General features: G+C 39.2%; 1 protein-coding gene across 1 annotated transcript; it reads right to left on the minus strand.

The window, feature by feature from the left end:
• Positions 1 to 5,275: 5,275 nt before the first annotated feature.
• On the minus strand, positions 5,276 to 9,476 carry LOC120726187 (aquaporin-3-like). The gene is made up of 6 exons (XM_040019583.1): positions 9,270 to 9,476; positions 6,677 to 6,803; positions 6,387 to 6,524; positions 6,177 to 6,292; positions 5,853 to 6,070; positions 5,276 to 5,746 (listed from the first exon to the last, which is right to left on the minus strand). Exons 1-6 carry the CDS (start codon positions 9,375 to 9,377, stop codon positions 5,542 to 5,544), a joined length of 912 nt encoding a protein of 303 aa, XP_039875517.1. The 5' UTR covers positions 9,378 to 9,476; the 3' UTR covers positions 5,276 to 5,541.
• Positions 9,477 to 17,697: the final 8,221 nt, after the last annotated feature.

A 17,697-nucleotide genomic window follows, 5' to 3' on the forward strand; every position in this document is an offset into this window, starting at 1 on the left:
ACTCTGAAATGCTGGTTCAAATGTCCCAAAACCATGACAGAAGATACTAATGGAAGAAGTACAGAGACAAGACTAAGGGAACAAGAACTTTGGTCAACCTGTTTTTTTTTTACTGGAAATCTCAAATAACATAGTAGAGGATTAACAGGAAATGAAAAAAATGTAATAACACAAAGAAAGCAAAGATAATTAATAGAATCTACAAACAAGAAGTCGAAACAATTCATTAATAAGATCACAAATGTCCAAAAACACAAAACACTGGGTCAAAGTTAAACCACACACTTATCACTTTATGTCAGACATTTTAAAAGTGCTTTCTAAACACACTGAAAATTAATAAGGCATTTTGATGTTTTCACAGGACCAGATACATAAAGCTTAGTAAAAGCCTCCAAACCTTCAGCCAATTAGTACATGCATGGAATGCATCATTTATTCCACACTACATATATATTGAATCCCATGAGATTTCTCTCAAAAACACTCAGACACTTTAAATTAAAACATTGCTGAACCTTCTCTACAAACACAACAAAACCCTTTGCTTTGTTTTCTATACACCTGTTGCCATCTACTGGTGGAAAAGTAAATGTATTTATACTGAAAGAGGTAAAAACTTTACACTAATTGTTCATTCAATCCCTTACATAGACAAACATCAACATACATTAACTGTGTGTGTGTGCTCCTCCTACACACACACACACACACACACAGACACACACTCACTCACACACAGAATAAGAAATGTCAGTAACACCATTTCAGCTTTTGATCAGCACCATGGACAGCAACTGCACACATTTATTTTAACTTAAACTATAATCTCATATTAGCTGAGAACTGTTTGAGCTTGTATGTCTATAAGCATGGAAAAAGAGAGAGAGAACCCCAATAACCACGGGTCCTCACAAACTGAGTAGACAGGGCCACTGTACAAAACAAGAACATTCATTCATAGAATTAATTATTTATCAATCATTTCCAGTGGTCCAGCTTTTTCATGCACTCATATTACAAATGATCACACATTTTAAACATAACTGATAATAAGGTTTAAGTCTTTTTAAAAGCACAAACTCCTCACCATCAGAACTTCGTCTTTCAGGCCTTTAGCTAATATCAAAAGTCCCGATGTTATTCTCTGCTCTCCTTTCCCATTTGCAGTGCTATAATTTTACTTTGCACAACATCATTTAAATGCCCCTATTGAAATACTCGATAAGACACTTGTTGAAAAATATATTGTTCTGTAGTTGACATCAACGAGTTTTCATGGATTTTCCATCTTCCCAGCATGTCTTCCCATCAAAACTTTTTAGTAAAGGCAGTGGAGTCTGAAATAACTGAGAAATATTTACAGCTAAATCTCAGTTCATTAAAAAATGTATACTGCATGAATAAAGTTGAGCTGTGAATCACTAGGTAGAATTATGACTCATATATACTTATATACGATTATTAAATAATAATCTTTCTGCCCTCAGCAACATAGCATATGTAAGCTGCACAGCTGGGAGGGTGTGTTTGACAACTGGGCTATTCCTACTTTCTATCAGTTGTGCACCACCCCAAGTACATTGTTGAAGCTTGCATTAATGATGGATTAAGCAAACCAGAACAAGCTTTTAGGAATCTGTGTAAAGGAATGGGCTCAGCCCACCCAAAAAAAAATGCAGAAAGTAAATGGGTTTTTTTGTTTCTGTTCCACCAGTTAACAAGCAGAGACGCACATGCTTTGTTATCTAACCGATGCTGCATGTAGCGACAAACTCTCAGGAGTGTGCTCTCTCATAATAAAAACAAAAGAAACTTTCAGTCGGGGCATGTTTAAAGTTTCATATTTATATCACCATGTCCCCTCAGGTTCCAGGTATTAAACACCAATTATACAGAAGTGGAAAAAAGAAAATAGCAGCATGGTCTATACAGCAACACTAATCTGTATGTGTACATGCCTATGAAATATGAACCAAATGAATTCCCATGCAGTTGCATAACAAATACAGTTTATGCATATAACGGTTTTACTGAATCCACCTGAACGCAAACTATAACTAGCGAGCCACTTTATGATGGAAAGCATGTGTGCACAGTCACAATGTTGGTAAGTGCTGTTTGTATCACAGTTTTAAAGGACCATGTGGTTTTTTCAAGTCACGTATATCCTGCTGCCACTAAACTTAAACAGTTTAAAAAGTTTAAAAAGTGCTGTATGTACTAGAATAGATAAGACCTATTGCACTTGTATTAGTTGTTATTCATTCTAATACACTGTTTTTCAGTTTTACTACAGTACCTTTGCTGAAATTTGAAGCATTTATTTCATGTTCTTCAATTATTAGTTTAGCATCCTGTCTGGAATCAGGTTGGGATCTACCTCATCCTAGGTTCTAATATCATTCAAGTTGGCCAATATGTTGGCCAACTAACTGTAACCTTTTCATGTTCCCATTTAGTGCTAAACAGGGAGTGAAGTGTGTTTAAACCTGTTTCTCCAATTGCTTCATATAATGGGAATTGACACTGAAAGGGAAGTACAGATAGACACATTTCCATTTGTTTACTGTAATGTAATCCATTGTTAATATAAATATTTTTATATTTTTATAAGCATGCAGGGTGACCTGCAGGTCCGCATGCTAAGCATGGGTGCATGCAAGGGTGACCTGCATGCAGGGTGACGGTGACCTGCATGCAGGGTGACCTGCAGGTCCGCATGCTTAGCATGCTTAGCATGCTTAGCATGCTTAGCATGCTTAGCATGCTTAGCACAGGTGCATGCAAGGGTGACCTGCATGCAGGTCACCCTGCATGCTTAGCATGCTAAGCATTAAGCATGAAAGAGGAAAAAAATGACATGGTACGAACAGCTTTGTTGGACAGAAAACTGTATTCGGGTTTAAGAGGGACTTTCCAGGGTAATCTCGTCCAAACATGCAGGGTGACCCTGCATGTTTGGACGAGATATGGGTGCACCTGCAGGGTGGCTGTCAGTGTGATCCAGTGGGTTCGTCCATTTACTTTCAACAGGCCTTAGCATGCTAAGCATGCAGGGTGACCTGCAGGCGAGAAAATGAGGGCAAATCTGTTCTGAAAGTATTCTGGCTGTCAGTGTGATCCAGTGGGTTCGTCCATTTACTTTCAACAGGCCTTAGCATGCTAAGGCCTGTTGAAAGTAGCATGTCACCCTGCATGCTTAGCATGCTAAGGCCTGTTGAAAGTAAATGGACGAACCCACTGGATCACACTGACAGCCAGAATACTTTCTCTGCAAGAACAGATTTGCCCTCATTTTCTCTCCCTTACACTTGGATAAAAACTGGGTATCCACATATCTTGTTGATAAATGGCAAGTAAATGCAAATTCTTAAAAGGCAAAGAATAAGAAAAACAAAGATGGCAAATAACTGAGTATTCATACGCTATTACAAGCATTTGATTTATTTTCTGACTTGTTTTGTACAAATGTTGTAATTAAAACAAGACTGAAAAGAAATCTTCGAGACTCTCTTGCGCTCACTTGTCACCCACATTTTTGACTAAAAATAGATCTGCAGTGCAAACGTATCTAGGAGCACACGTGTGAATAACAAGTATGACATCACTGGATCCAGGCAGCCCCCAGTCCCAGTCGCAACAAAAGCAGTGAAGATGATGTCATTGTTTAACGATGAGCTCATGCACACACACACAGCTAGAGGCAAAGAGGTGGGTGAGTGGAAACAAAACGGCCAAAACGGCAGCTCTTGTTCGAGTAATCACCCTTAAAATCTTTACTGGCAAAAAGCTTGCGGAAGTCTTTCATCAAGCCACCGGTTCAACAAGCTCCAACATGAAGAAAAACGAACGTTGTAAAAGCTCACATCCACCGTTTTTTGTTTTACACCGCGAAAATATGCAGTAAAGCTACAGCAGGTACATTAAACATATGCAGATAAGCTTCATCTGATGCGATGTTCAAATTAAGCATCTTGGTGTCGGCAGCCGTCCTAATTTCAGTGACACCTTTAACAAGTAGGGGCGAGTCCAAAGGGATCCAAAGGGTGTATTACTAGATCATATTACATTTCAAAGCTTTAGTAACATTATTTTCCAGATTTTGATTCAAAACTGTCACCCTGTAATCGCAGTTGTACCAGTCAAAGGAGCTTGCAAAGAAAAGCGTCTGGACTTCTTTAAGTTGCTCAAGACGTTTCACCTCTCATCCGAGAAGCTTCTTAAGTTCTAAGGTCAAATGGTGGGGAGTCCCAGATTTAAACCTAGTGGGAGTATCCCCCCACAGAGGGACAAAAGGACCCCCTGATGATCCTCTAATCGCCTGAGCCAAGGTGTGAAACTGGGTGTGGGTCCCAATCAGCCAGGGTTTCGGGTGAGCTCATTGTGAAACCTGGCCCCACCTTATCATGCGAATTCCTGAGGTCAGATGGCCCAGGATGTGAGTGGGCGTTAAGGCGTCTGGGGAGGGAACTCAAAACTGGATTATAGATGGCAGACAGTTGCTGTCGTAAACCACCGCCTCTGTTCAAAGATGGTCGCTCACAGTGGACATAGATGGCTTCTTTCACTCCTCTTTCAAACCATCTGTCCTCTCTGTCCAAAATGTGAACATTGGCATCCTCGAAAGAGTGACCTTTATCCATTTGTGACAAACATGAGAAAGCAGTGTCAAGCTGCACAACCAACAGTAAACAGCACTAAAAAAACAAAACAGAACTTTATTTTATAAATGCAAAAGTATTTCCCCTTATCCTACTTACAAAATATTCACTCTCCAATCTGGTACACCTCAGTGAATACACCCACATATAAGATATTAAAAACCATATGGAATATGTTTCTGCACATAGAATATAAATGTTTTTTCAAGCATGAAATTAAAAGTACTTGATAGTGTTGAATGACATTCAAATCATTTTTTCAGGGAAAAAAGTTCAGTTTTAAAATCATAGCAGCTCTAGCTGGTTTCAGAGAAAAGGTGGCGGTGGCAGATTATAATCTCACCACAATCTGTCAACACCTGAGAACACAGCTAACACAGTCTGCACTAAAATATGCTGCTGACTGTTATGAACTTTAAACGAAATGTACTTTATTATTTTCAAGCAGATTAACATTGAAATAGGCTAAAAAAAAAAGCACAAAAAAGCACAGAAACTAATAGACAAAGGTCTGTCTGATATATATATATATATATATATATATATATATATATATATATATATATATATGCATACACTACCTATCTTAAAAAAAAAAAAAACATTAAACATAAAGTAGTGTAAAAACTGAAGTTTTATAGAGAATGAAATACAAAATCATCTCATAAAAGAATTAATGTAATTCTGTGTTTCTGAATTTGCTTTTCTACTCACACAGTCATTTTTCAAAACTCTGATACAGTAACAAGACCGGTAACTATCTGGGGAAAAATCCAAACAGACAGAGATAGCTTGAGAAAAATGGCAGGAAATAAACATGCTGCTGTTATACTGTGCATTCCCAAATGCAGTGACTAGCTGTATTTCTGCAAGACCCTCAGTAAATTTCTTTGGTAGCCTCTTTAGAGTTGTTTGAGGAAGCAACATTGGCAAGTTGGAGGTTCTCCTGGACTGTCCCCTGTTTCTTGTCACGTGCTTCTCCCTCTGTGTGGAAACCAACCATCAACTGGTAAATCACTACGCCAAGAATGGAACCAAGGAATGGGACAAAAATAGGGACCAGGAACCAGCAGTCTCTAGCCCTGCGGGCAGACAGGATCACACTTATTGCCAGATAAAAAGGGTTAACAAACAGAGAGCAGTGGAAGGGCAATGTGAAGGAAAAATGCATAAAATCTGTCTACTTACGTGAAAACAGCACCCCCCCACCCAGACATAGAGGTGAAAAGACGTGGTCCAAAGTCTCTGGCAGGATTCACTGCATAGCCAGAATTAAAGCCCATGGACAATCCAATGACAAGAACCACAAATCCCACAGTGAAGGCTTCCAGCCCTTGGGGGATAGGGTTGTTGTGAGGATCCACAATGGCCAGAACACAAACTATGAGCGCTGTTGTGCCAATAATCTGTGTTGAGGAGGGGTACAAGTAAGAAGGAATAATGGGATATATCATTTATTATTTCAGAATTGAAATTATGTGTATGATACATGTTTGAGTTTCAAAAGAGCACCTGATCAAAGAAACCATTGACAAGTGTGAGATGCCTCGCAGGGTAAGTTGAAAATATGCCAGCCGTGTTGTTAATGCTAGTAAAATTAAAACTTCCAGGACGGAGCAACAGAGCATCTAGAGGGATACAAACAATGAAATGTACCATGGATTTTTTTTTCTTTAAAAAAACCAAGATAGTTCCGACTGACCACTGGAAGTCTTCACTTACCATAGTACATGCCAAAAATAATAGCAGCACCAAAAAAAGCACCAATTGTCTGAAAGAGGAAGTACATGGGAAACTTTCTCCAGCGCTCTCTTCCAAGCAGACACAAGGCAAAAGTTACTGCTGGGTTGAGATGGCCGCCTGCAAATGCAGATGTTGACATTATGTCAGTGTGTGCAGTCCATAATTACACAAAATTACAGCCTTGCCTAAAGTAAAGCCACACACACAAACACACACACGCACACCCATAGCTGATTATATCATACACTTCCATAAATCTGATTGATTACCTGACACTTGGCCACAGACCAAGATGCCTAACATGGCAGCAAAGCCAAAGGCAAAGTTGACAGTAAGGAACAAGCCATGGGAACCACCGCTCAACACCCGCTGGGCCACAGCGCCACAGCCAAACATCTGAAGAAAGAGTAGAAAAGCAAGTTCAGCTGGATCCTAGTAAGTTACACAACAAAGTACACAACATTATGGTTGTTTCTGTTGTTGAAACAGTTAATATACGGATATATTGACAGTTATATAATCATAGGTTTGACAAGATCCCAGGAACCAAAGGCTTGCAGCCCCAAACCATGACAGAGCCTGGACAGTATTTTACAGATGGCTGTAGACATTCACATCGGTGCCTACCTACGCTTCCACCCTTACACTTAGACCCTTTCTCATGTGCCGGCTACGGATTTTTAGGCCTGTCACTTATTTTGTCCTCTATTTGACATACACTGCTAGGGCTGTGCGATATGACCAAAATCTCATATCCCGATATAAGAATTCTATCGTCCCGATAATGATATAAATCACAAAAATGGAACATTTTCTGTAAATTCTGTGAATCTCGGGCAGCTCGTCTTGCGGGAAGTGTTTCCTGCTGCGTGTCATGTAGCTGGAGTCGAGTGTTTTAACCGATGCATGAAACTATACATTTTTAGACATAAGTTGTAAAGTACGCTGTTTTCTTTGTGAGTATTTATTACACGGCGTGCTGCGGGGAAAAGCCTGTTCTAACGTTTGAGTCTAAGGTTTATTTTTTTAGTACCTGGCGGCTCTTTTTTAATTCTCATCCGTAAATAATCTGCTCTTTCACGTGATTCAGTTTATTTTGAAAAGTCTCAACAGGATCTTGAGCTTTATTGTGAAAGGTTTACGTGGAACATAAACAAGCGGACGCGATGCTGTTACCGTCGTTGTTGCTAACCACAACGCATAAAAACAGGTGCTTGTCCTTCCCTAGTGTGGTTATATAAAATATAAGAGAAAGAGAGAACTTTAAGAAATTAATATAGCCACTACAGTGACCATCAAAACGATGAAAAAATATTGCCGTAAACAGTTTATTTTGCGACACCATGAAACAAACAATAGCGTAAAATGAAACGATAGACGTTTTTATATCGTCATCCGATATATATCGTTATATCGAACAGCCCTATACACTGCCCACATGCTCAGATATGACAAGATTTCAGCTCTTAGGGAATCACTTTATCTGTGCAAAAATATTATTTATGCCTGTAAAATTTTGTTCGCAAATGTATTTCTGTGATATGATTCATTTTCATGATTGATTGACTTTTGCACAATACCATTTTCAGCTACCCAATAATGTTATTACTGACGTGTATCCCCTGATGAATAACTGCACCACACCTTCTCCTGTGCCATCAGTAGTCACACTATGTACTTCTCAAACCCAGGCGCATTGAGATTTGGACTTCCATATTACTCCTGTTTATTAAATAATGTGTGACGCTCTAAATGACTTTTACTTTGACATGACATAAAAATAAATATTTTATTTCATAAATACCCAATCAGTAATACAAACACCATTCACTAAAGTTTGCATTATGTGATTTATTGCAAATTGTGCCGAATTTAACACTGAAATATGCCACGTCTAATGCCTGATATCTGAGGAGAATTTTTATAAACCTACAACTTCACCGACTCAAGCAGCTTTAGGGGCCACTTTAAGTACTTGTCCAGGTGCATTATATGTAAACTGCCTTGAGCTCGTGTCAAGATGTTTTTATGCCGTGTCAGCCGACAGAAGCAAATAAAATGTTGGGACTTTCACTCCGGGCCTGATGTGGCTATGCGAATGACTGTTAAGACTTCACATAGCCACATCAGGCCATTCATCTGGTCCTCATCCTGAATGAATAGAGAGAAGAGACCCACCTATTCCTGATTGTAAAAAACATTTATTTTGTTTTATCATTTATTAATTTTGATGTGTTGTTTACAATTTGACTTTGTTTATTGTATTTTTAAAAAAAAGAATCTTAAATGAACTTAACCAAGAACCAGAAAGAGCAGACAGCCAGCCAGTTTCCTTTTTACAGTGAGTTGATGAGATTGCAGTGTTTCATGGTTTTAGTCATATTTCTAATCAGAGATCGGATTATCATGGAAAAACTAAGAAATCCTGCAGCATCGTCATGCGGGGAAAAAACTGTAGCCCGAACTTGGCACAGTAATTTATAAGAATATGGTAAGGATCTGACTGTTAAAGACCATTTGCATTCTCCTGTCCAGCTAATCAGAAATCCAGTTGATACACACAGATGTCAGCCTTTAAAAAACAAAACAAAACAAAAGCAGTCCCTCTCTGGATAAATACCGTGTCTCACCTGCCTCTAACCAAGTCTAACCAGGTCCTATCAGTCCTATCCTATCTCAATTCTCTGTTAGTTACCTTTGAAACATGAGTAAAAACTGTGCTTCCATGTATTAATTTATTAATTACTCAGTGAATTGTTAGTGCATGTTTACTCTCTCACGCAGAACTACACACACACACACACACACACACACACACACACACACACACACACACACACACACACACACACACACACTTACTACAAGGATGAGCGTGCCAAGACACTCTGCTAAGGCTTGACGAAGCAGCAGGTTGCGGATCTGGAAGAAGCGTGACAGTTTATCCAGATACTCCTTTTGTCTGCCCATGTCTTTTTGTCACAGGTTGATGACTTTGAGAAATGACACAGAAACGCACACACAGCTTGTAGGGTCTCCTGAGTGCCTGTGAAGCTGAGGAGAGCTCTTAATACATACATAGACCTGGGCTGGGACAGAGGCAATCCTGAACTTGCACCCACCCTCTGTACCACGCCCCACTGTGTGTTGTGATTCATAGTCCTTCACCTTTTTTCTTACAGAGCCACTTTCTCTTCAACTTTCATGCATATACACCAATGGACATAAACACAGTTCTTTGCTATAATTTGCCTCTTTTGTAGATGGTGCCAAATTAGAGCAGGATCCTTTATATCATGAGGTAATGACTTTCTTTCCTACTTTACAAATGATATCCAAGAAAGTTGATTCCATTCATCTGCACATGGTGCACACTTCTTCAATTTCAGTAGAGTGCAGGTTTCTCCTGAAGTCACTTAAGATTGACCTCATGGCCAGTTGTTAGTCAATAGTGCTAGTTTCGGTCCTTGTGCAATTGTGCTGTTTACAAGGCTGGGAAAACATGCAGTCAGCTGAGACTGAAGAATTCAGTTCAATGAATGATGAAACGTTTCTCCCACGGAAAACGCCACGTGCAGATGAACGGAATCAACTTTCTGGGATTTTTCTTACCCAGTGATTAAGCACACGTCAAGACATTTCGAATAATATTTCATCCTCAACATATTTCCCTCATCAATAAAAAATTGTTTAGCAAAACATAACTTAGTTGTATCTTCTAACTTAAACATAGTTTAGCTGCCAGCTCAACAGCTAAGAACTTACCAATGATGCTTCTTCTCTGACCCTCCAAAAGTGTCATAGGTTTTTCAGCTGATTATAAACAACTGTTGGTCAGTTTCCCTGTGCAAATGCTCATTGGTCACTTTACTAGGGATGTCTTTGCAACTGTTCTTTAATGCAAATAATCACACGATCGCAACTCAGTGTATTTAGACATGTAGACATGTTGAAGATGATCTGTCGAAGTTCAAACAGAGCATCAAAATAAGGAAGAAACACATTATTTAAGTGACTTTTAATCTGGTATGGTAATTCATGGCATGTCGGCTGGTCTTGGGATTTCCAACACAACGATCACCAGGGTTTACACAGAATGGTCTGGAAAAGGAAAGTTGGCCAGCAAATGTCAGTTCACTGGGTGAAAATGTCCCATTGATCCCAGAGGTTAGAGGAGACTAATAATCTGTTTTGAACTAATAGGAAAGAAAAATAACTCAAATTTTCACCCATCACAACCAGAATATGCAAAACAGCATCTGTGAATGCACAAGAAACTTTAAAGTAGATGAGCTAGAGCTGCAGAGGACCACACCTGCCAGCTAAAAACGGGAAACTGAAGCTATATCTTAAAATATCCATTTAGATAAAAGGTCATGTTTTCATATTTTGGATTTGTAAGAGCATGCACACATATCTGTAATTCACACCTATTTACAACCAGTACCGGATCATTCTCTTTCTGTCTGTCACCTTATTTTGTCTGGCATATTCTTTTGTTCATTCCTCATTTGTCTGGCTTAAGTGGAGGTGTGAGATTATTTCCACTTAAGACCACAACTATACCGGTATTAGCATGGATCCGTGTATAGTACTTAACCTGAATTCAACTGAGGACTGCTAGGCAAATGTGCATAGGTATATGGGTACTTACTGCACAGAAAAGTTACACATTTAAAATCTCACAATCATGTCAACATCCTAAAAACATTTTGAAAAAGCACTTTTTGGCATGAGTCTGAGTCATTCCAGTTAGTTATCAAATCATAGATGCTGCACAATAGTATTGCACAACATTTAATAATGAACTGTCATGCCACAACCTTTGTGGTGCAATCAAGAGCAGCTTTTAGTTTTACAGGTTTGTTGGGTCTTCCACGAAAGTGTAACGGCATTTTGGTGTAGTGGAAATGCCGCGCAACTGGGTCTAAATTTATATGAAAGTAATAACAGTTTAGTGACAAAATGTAATTAGTCACTAGTGCAGATAAGATTTCTGGTTCCTCTGAAATTGACACAAATGGTGCTATCAAGTGCTAGTGCACAGATTTCAATAAAAGGATGGGGAACGGGGTTGTCTGGCACCGCTGTCTACTATACCCATTTTCTAGTGTTTAGTGGATGGTTGGTTAGATGTCAGTGGCCATTGACAGTCATAAGCAGGCACAGGCGTTATTGTTCAAGACCTTTATAAAAGCTCCTTTTCTGTAAATTTAGAAAAAGGCACAAGATAAACTATTCGCAGAAAGAATTACACGTACAGATTATATCTTGTATAAAGTTAGATGTAGGCTTTAAAAAAGCATAACTTACTGTTGGTTAGTTTTTGGCTTAGTTTTTTTTACTTTTAAATCTTTTCACTTCAATTTCCCAGCTCAAACCCTACTTAGAAGGCCGTTTTGGAGCCGTATGGTTTTAAACAACTTTTCTTGGAAGAGCTTAGTTCAGAAACAAGACAGTAAAACATGAGCTAACTTGCTGAAATGAGAAGTTTTTGCACTGAAATCAGTAGTGGGTGGATTAGTAGAAAAGGCACAAAAAGAACTTCCAGATTTTTAAATTCTACACTTTTCTCTGAATAGAACAGATTAATGTTAAAAAGAAATAATGTGTACATAAGAATTCTGTGTACTTACATTAATTATGGTTGTTCAAGCTGCCAGATTTGGGTTTTTTTCAAGAAGCATGATGATTGATGTTGATGTTCTTGGTTTATTTACAGAGTCCAGCTATTAATCTGACATCAACTGGTTATGTATAGCTAATAGTTTTTTACAATGCTAAGTGTATTTGATTACCATGTGTTCGACAATTATGTTATGCTAAAATAAAGTGTGTTTACTTAGTCAACCCAGAGCTGTAGTGGTTTGATAAATAAATCATAATTTTTTAACTTTAATCTCACTATATGCTCTTTACATGAGCCAGCAGTCTAGAATGTATCTCTTGCAAAATGTCAGAACAAAATGCCCTTTAAAATTTTGATGGGACTTGAATACAAACAGTGGGATCAAACATCTTGTAACATCTCATATGTACGTTTTGGCAAGAGGGAAATGCAAAAAGAATATTACAGCATGTATGCCTTGAGCAAAAATAAAGTCTGGCTAACCCACTATTTAAAGTGTTAATCTGTACCATACAATTATGCATATAATAAAAGAAACAGAGAGAGAGAGAGAGAGAGAGACATGAGCAAAGAAGACAAACACAGGTAAGTATTCCTACATGTCACAACATGCAATAATTGAAAAAGCTTTTCCTGGAAATAACACTGTCTTCCAGCTGCAGTTCTTGGAATAACTCTTAAAGAATAGCTCAAATGGGTTGCAGGGTAGGCCCAAAGACTACATTAGTCTAAATCACATAGCTGTTTAAAGTTCAGAGTTCAGTATTCCAACACCAATCCTTGGGAATTTGATTGGCATCTCAGGGTTTGAGAAGACATGTTCTAAGGTCATTAATCCTTTAGTCCATAAGAGTGTCATTTGCAGCCTTGGGGACATATATTCAACCTCTGAAAAAGTGTTTCTCAAAAGAGCCATCGTTGCTTTTGATGATATAGAACATTAACAGTAACGAGGGGCCCAAAGTTGAAAAGCCAGACTTGTTCTTACCTTTACAATATTATAATGTATAAATGAGACACCACAGTGACAAACAAAGTATCATAAAATCACCCCAAAAACACAACAGGGTGGGGATCGATTCAACCATGGCCAGTAACAAAAAAGCAACGTTTTACTCTCTACTGTCCACAGACATTTACAGGTGTTGCTATGTAAAAGGAAAACAAAACAAGTGCACTTAAAAGGCTCAAAAAAGGGAGTATCTTGCGAACACATGTTATAACTTGACAATTGCTCAGTCTGAGAGTCTGCTTCTAGGAATTCTCTTCTTATGCATTTCTAAGAACCAAGTCTCTTTCTTTGACAGGGTGTTGGCTCCAGCTCCGTGACAGTTTTCGGAATGGGTTGGTTAAATCAAAAGCGTACTTAAATACAAACAGCACAGCAGCTGATGGTGCAAAGTAATCCAAATGTTGCAACTGTCCAGCCTTGAATGCTAATGTCTTCATAGCTATGATTAGATTCTTTGGTTTTGATAACACACATTCCCACAGTTTCTATAACAGATGCTTGACTAAAGATTGTCTGTGGCCAAATGAGATTCAACAGAACACTTGCAATGCTCATAGAGCATTCCACCAAATGTTAGTTTAGTTTTTTAATAATGTAGATTTCCTGAGAAATAAAAACTTCTATTTATGAAGCAGGAATTAAGACAAACCACCACCCTGCCATGTACCTTTTCCTCCGCAGAAAAATCTACAAAACCATAAAAATATAAAAGTAAAATGCAACGCTGTTGGGAAAAAACCAAAAAATAAATGGTGCAGAAAAATGTTAATCTGGTGATAAAGCGCACAGACCCATAAAATAAACATCTATGTTCCAGTAGATTTAATCAGTGGTGGCCACATGTTAAAGCTCTGAATTCTTTGAACCGAATGTCAGGTCTCAGACTCACACGAAAAAATGTCAGGTCTCAGAACACGAGCTATCAGACAGAGAGAAAATCTTCCTGCAGGTGGCGCTGTTGTCACGTCCTACCAATGACTGTAGCGATAGCTGCAGTCACGGAGAAACTTGCGTATCTCTGTTCGGGAATAGCAGATAAAGCGTAGGCTCTGAGAGTACGCCCAGCGTTTACGCTTCGAAAACACTACCGAGTGTTTTAACCTGACAGCCTGAGGTGTTCTTCAGTAAACTGGACTACCCGACAGAAGGACCCGAGGCCCCGCTGCACTGTTTCGGTAAGTTAAATGTGTTTGTAAGCTACTCCGTAACTACCGTCCTTAGCTAGGTCCTGAGACCTAGCTAGCTAAGATGTCAGGGTTCGTTTAGCTAATCTGTGCAGGTGAATGCATTTACTAAAGAAATCAAGAGAAACGCCCCGGGCTACTCAGTCACTAACAGTGTTGGGAAAGTTACTTTAAATTAGTAACTTAGTTACATTACTAGTTACTTCTATCAAAAGTAACTCAGTTACTTCAAGTTACTCGTTACTTTCAGAGTAACTAGTTACTAGGGAAAGTAACTTTGGTTTTACTCAGAATTCTCTTGTTAATGTGTTGCTTCCGTAACTGGATACCCAGCAAGATTGCCAGTCTTCTAGCTTGCTTACTTGCCACAAGTGCACTGTGCCACCTACCAATAGAAAGGAAAAAATAATGTGCACATTTCCACGAGAGAAATCCCACGCCTCATTCTATCCTAGCCTGCTTTTTACATCCAACACAAAAACTGCAGTCGTGGTGCTTTCGATTGTACTCAGAACTCGGAAATTCTGCCTTCTGAATAGGAAGATGTAGGTAACACCAGACTGAAGATGAGCTGCATACAGAGCTGGACTGGGACAAAAAAATCGTCCCGGGCATTTTGACTAGAGACCGACCCACCATTATAGGAAAAATCATAAAGCCTTTGAATGAAAATAAACACTGTTGTTACAGTGATGTACACTGTTCTGATGGTATATATGTATCAATCTATCAATTGTTTGTTGCAAGACGTGAGACATTTTAAATGAGAATAAGAAAGTATTTCCTTGTGCCCCCTTTCCCTTTTAATGCCCTACATGGACCCCTGGCAACACTTTGCTAGACCTGCCTCTGCACAGTTACCAGCTGTCAGCTACTTAGAAAAGGATCCTGGTGTTATTTGTCTCTCAGAAACAGTTCATAACTTCCCTTCAACTCATTCATGTCACCTAAAAGGTAAACCTGTTTCTCCATCACAGCTCTGATGATTCAGTAAGGACATCTCCTGGTTTCATCTTCATGTTTCCCTCTCACCACATAACCAAACCGATATCATGACCAGCAGGTTTACAGCTGTGGCTCCAGCCAACATCAGCTGATACTAGAAATTAATATTAAATAAATTCTAACAACAGCTGATCAAGCTTAAAAGTGCTGCTGTTGTTTACCGCGACATCCGCTGGTTTCCTCTTTCTGGCGCAAAGTGGGCGATAAATAAACAAGAGAGAAAAGCCGATCAGCTGATCATTGATCAGTTTCATGATTGAAGTAGAAACAGGAGAGGGAGGGAGAGAGGATGAGAGAAGAAGAAGCAACTGTGCAGCGTAAACACAGAATAACTCCAGCTTTGTGTCTTTTTCATTGTAGCTGAAGTCCGGGACAAACTGTTCCTTTTCACCTCAATACGAAACACATGATATTTTCTCTGAATACGGTTGGCAACTCTAATAATTAACCTTATGAACAAAATAAAGTTCAACATCAGTAACATACAGTGTTGGGGAGTAACGGAATACATGTACCGCCGTTACGTATTTAAAATACAAAATATGAGTAACTGTATTCCGTTACAGTTACCGTTTAAAAAGGTGGTATTCAGAATACAGTTACTTTGTTGAAATAAATGAATTACACTGCGGTACTTTCCTGTTTCATATTGTGGCAGGTCAGGACTGTTTGGGTTTTGTTTGACAGCTACGTTCTGTTGTTCCAGACGGCAGCGTTACGGTTGCCATGGTTACAGGGCGACGCTCTCTCTCTCTCTCGCGACTGTGTTTCCTGGGTGAGAGAGCACCTTTTTGTTGTTGTTGTTGTTGTGCTAAGCTAACAGGCAGAATGCTACAAGCATAGCTCGAAAGAATGTAGCCTCATGGGCAGTGTAGTCCGTGTTGCAGGGAGAATGGACTGCCATACCCGTTATGTGTCTGTGAGGAAGAGGTGGGAGAAAAAAGGATAATGGAAAGGTACGAGCAGTCATCGAGAAAAAACGGGAGCTGGAAGCATGTAAATATAATAATAACCACTTCAGCCAAGAAGAGAGCCTGAGGAGCCCAGTTGTAAGTAAGCTATTAAGACTCGACTGTACACCGTGTTCGTGTTTTCCTCCGAAAACAATAAGTTCCGTTGGAGCAGTCTTTCAACGCCTCTCTCTGTCTCTCGCAAGAAAAGTTGACCCACACAACAAAGTAAAGCTATTTTTTGGCTACAAGCCTACACGGACCCCGCCGTATTAGTCAGAGTTCCCTTTACTAAGGTTCAGAGCCACGGACCTTCAGTAATGGTAATAAATCACACAGCAATAGTACATTCACGTAGTTGTAAAAAGCATGATAATATATTAAGTAATCCAAAGTATTCAGAATACGTTACTGTCATTGAGTAACGTAACACGTTACAGAATACATTTTGGGGCATGTATTCTGTAATCTGTAATGGAATACATTTTAAAAGTAACCTTCCCAACACTGGTAACATAGCACCCACCCAGCTGTTTAGAAACTCCGTCATGCTAGCCAGCACGCAGTACGAAAAAGTCAGCATAACGAAAATAAACTCCACCTAAACTTGGTTCATATCTGACCCAGATGGACTGCAGGTTATAACTTCTTACCTGAAGTTCAGTTCACCTGACACTCTCGGACCAGCGGCCGCTTCGGGTCTCTCCTCTTGCCTCCCTTTTCCTTCATGCACCTGCTGGCTTCCACCACTTGCTAATGTTATTGAATCTGTGGAAGCTCCGCGATAGCCACCACACGAAGTAACGAATAACGAGCCTATCTAAATCCCAGTAACGAGTAACGCGTTCCCGGTTTTGGCATAATAACTAGTTACCGTGCTCGTTACCACAATAATAACGTAGTTACTGTAACGCGTTACTTAATAACGCGTTAGTCCCAACACTGGTCACTAATTACTGTTACTGTACTTTTATTACAGGCTGCACCATGCTTCAGCTCCTGTGCAGAGCTGAATATTAAAGATGTGCAAACAACGGCATGTTTTCAGTCTCAGCCACATCTGTAAAGACAGTAACATTTTTTTTTAAAAGCTTGTACTTCAGTAACTCCTCATTAATCAGCAACTATGGATTAAAGTACTATAGTGTACTGTAATACTGAAAAAAAAATGTAAGAGAAGAACTTCAGATCCTGAGTGTGTGAGGACAGAAGAATCAGCTTTATTTCAATTTTGAGGGATAAAATTTATATCTGAGTTTGATGGTTCTGTTCTCTTTGTGATTACAGGAGCTGCCCTCAGATTCAGACCTCAGCCCCATCGAGTGACAGCAGACAGATTATCCAACATGTTCACATGTTAACTGCAAAATGAACTGATGAAAACAGTACAAAGGTTAGAGTACCACATGTGCTGTAGTGAAGGCTGCAGCTTTATTGATAAAGTTAAAGACAAAAAACAAAAGGATTAATCACTCATGTAACTGTGTCACTATATATCAGCATTAACAGG

Source organism: Simochromis diagramma, unplaced genomic scaffold (assembly GCF_900408965.1).
Source record: "Simochromis diagramma unplaced genomic scaffold, fSimDia1.1 OVJJ01000822.1, whole genome shotgun sequence".
Lineage (NCBI taxonomy): Eukaryota > Metazoa > Chordata > Actinopteri > Cichliformes > Cichlidae > Simochromis > Simochromis diagramma.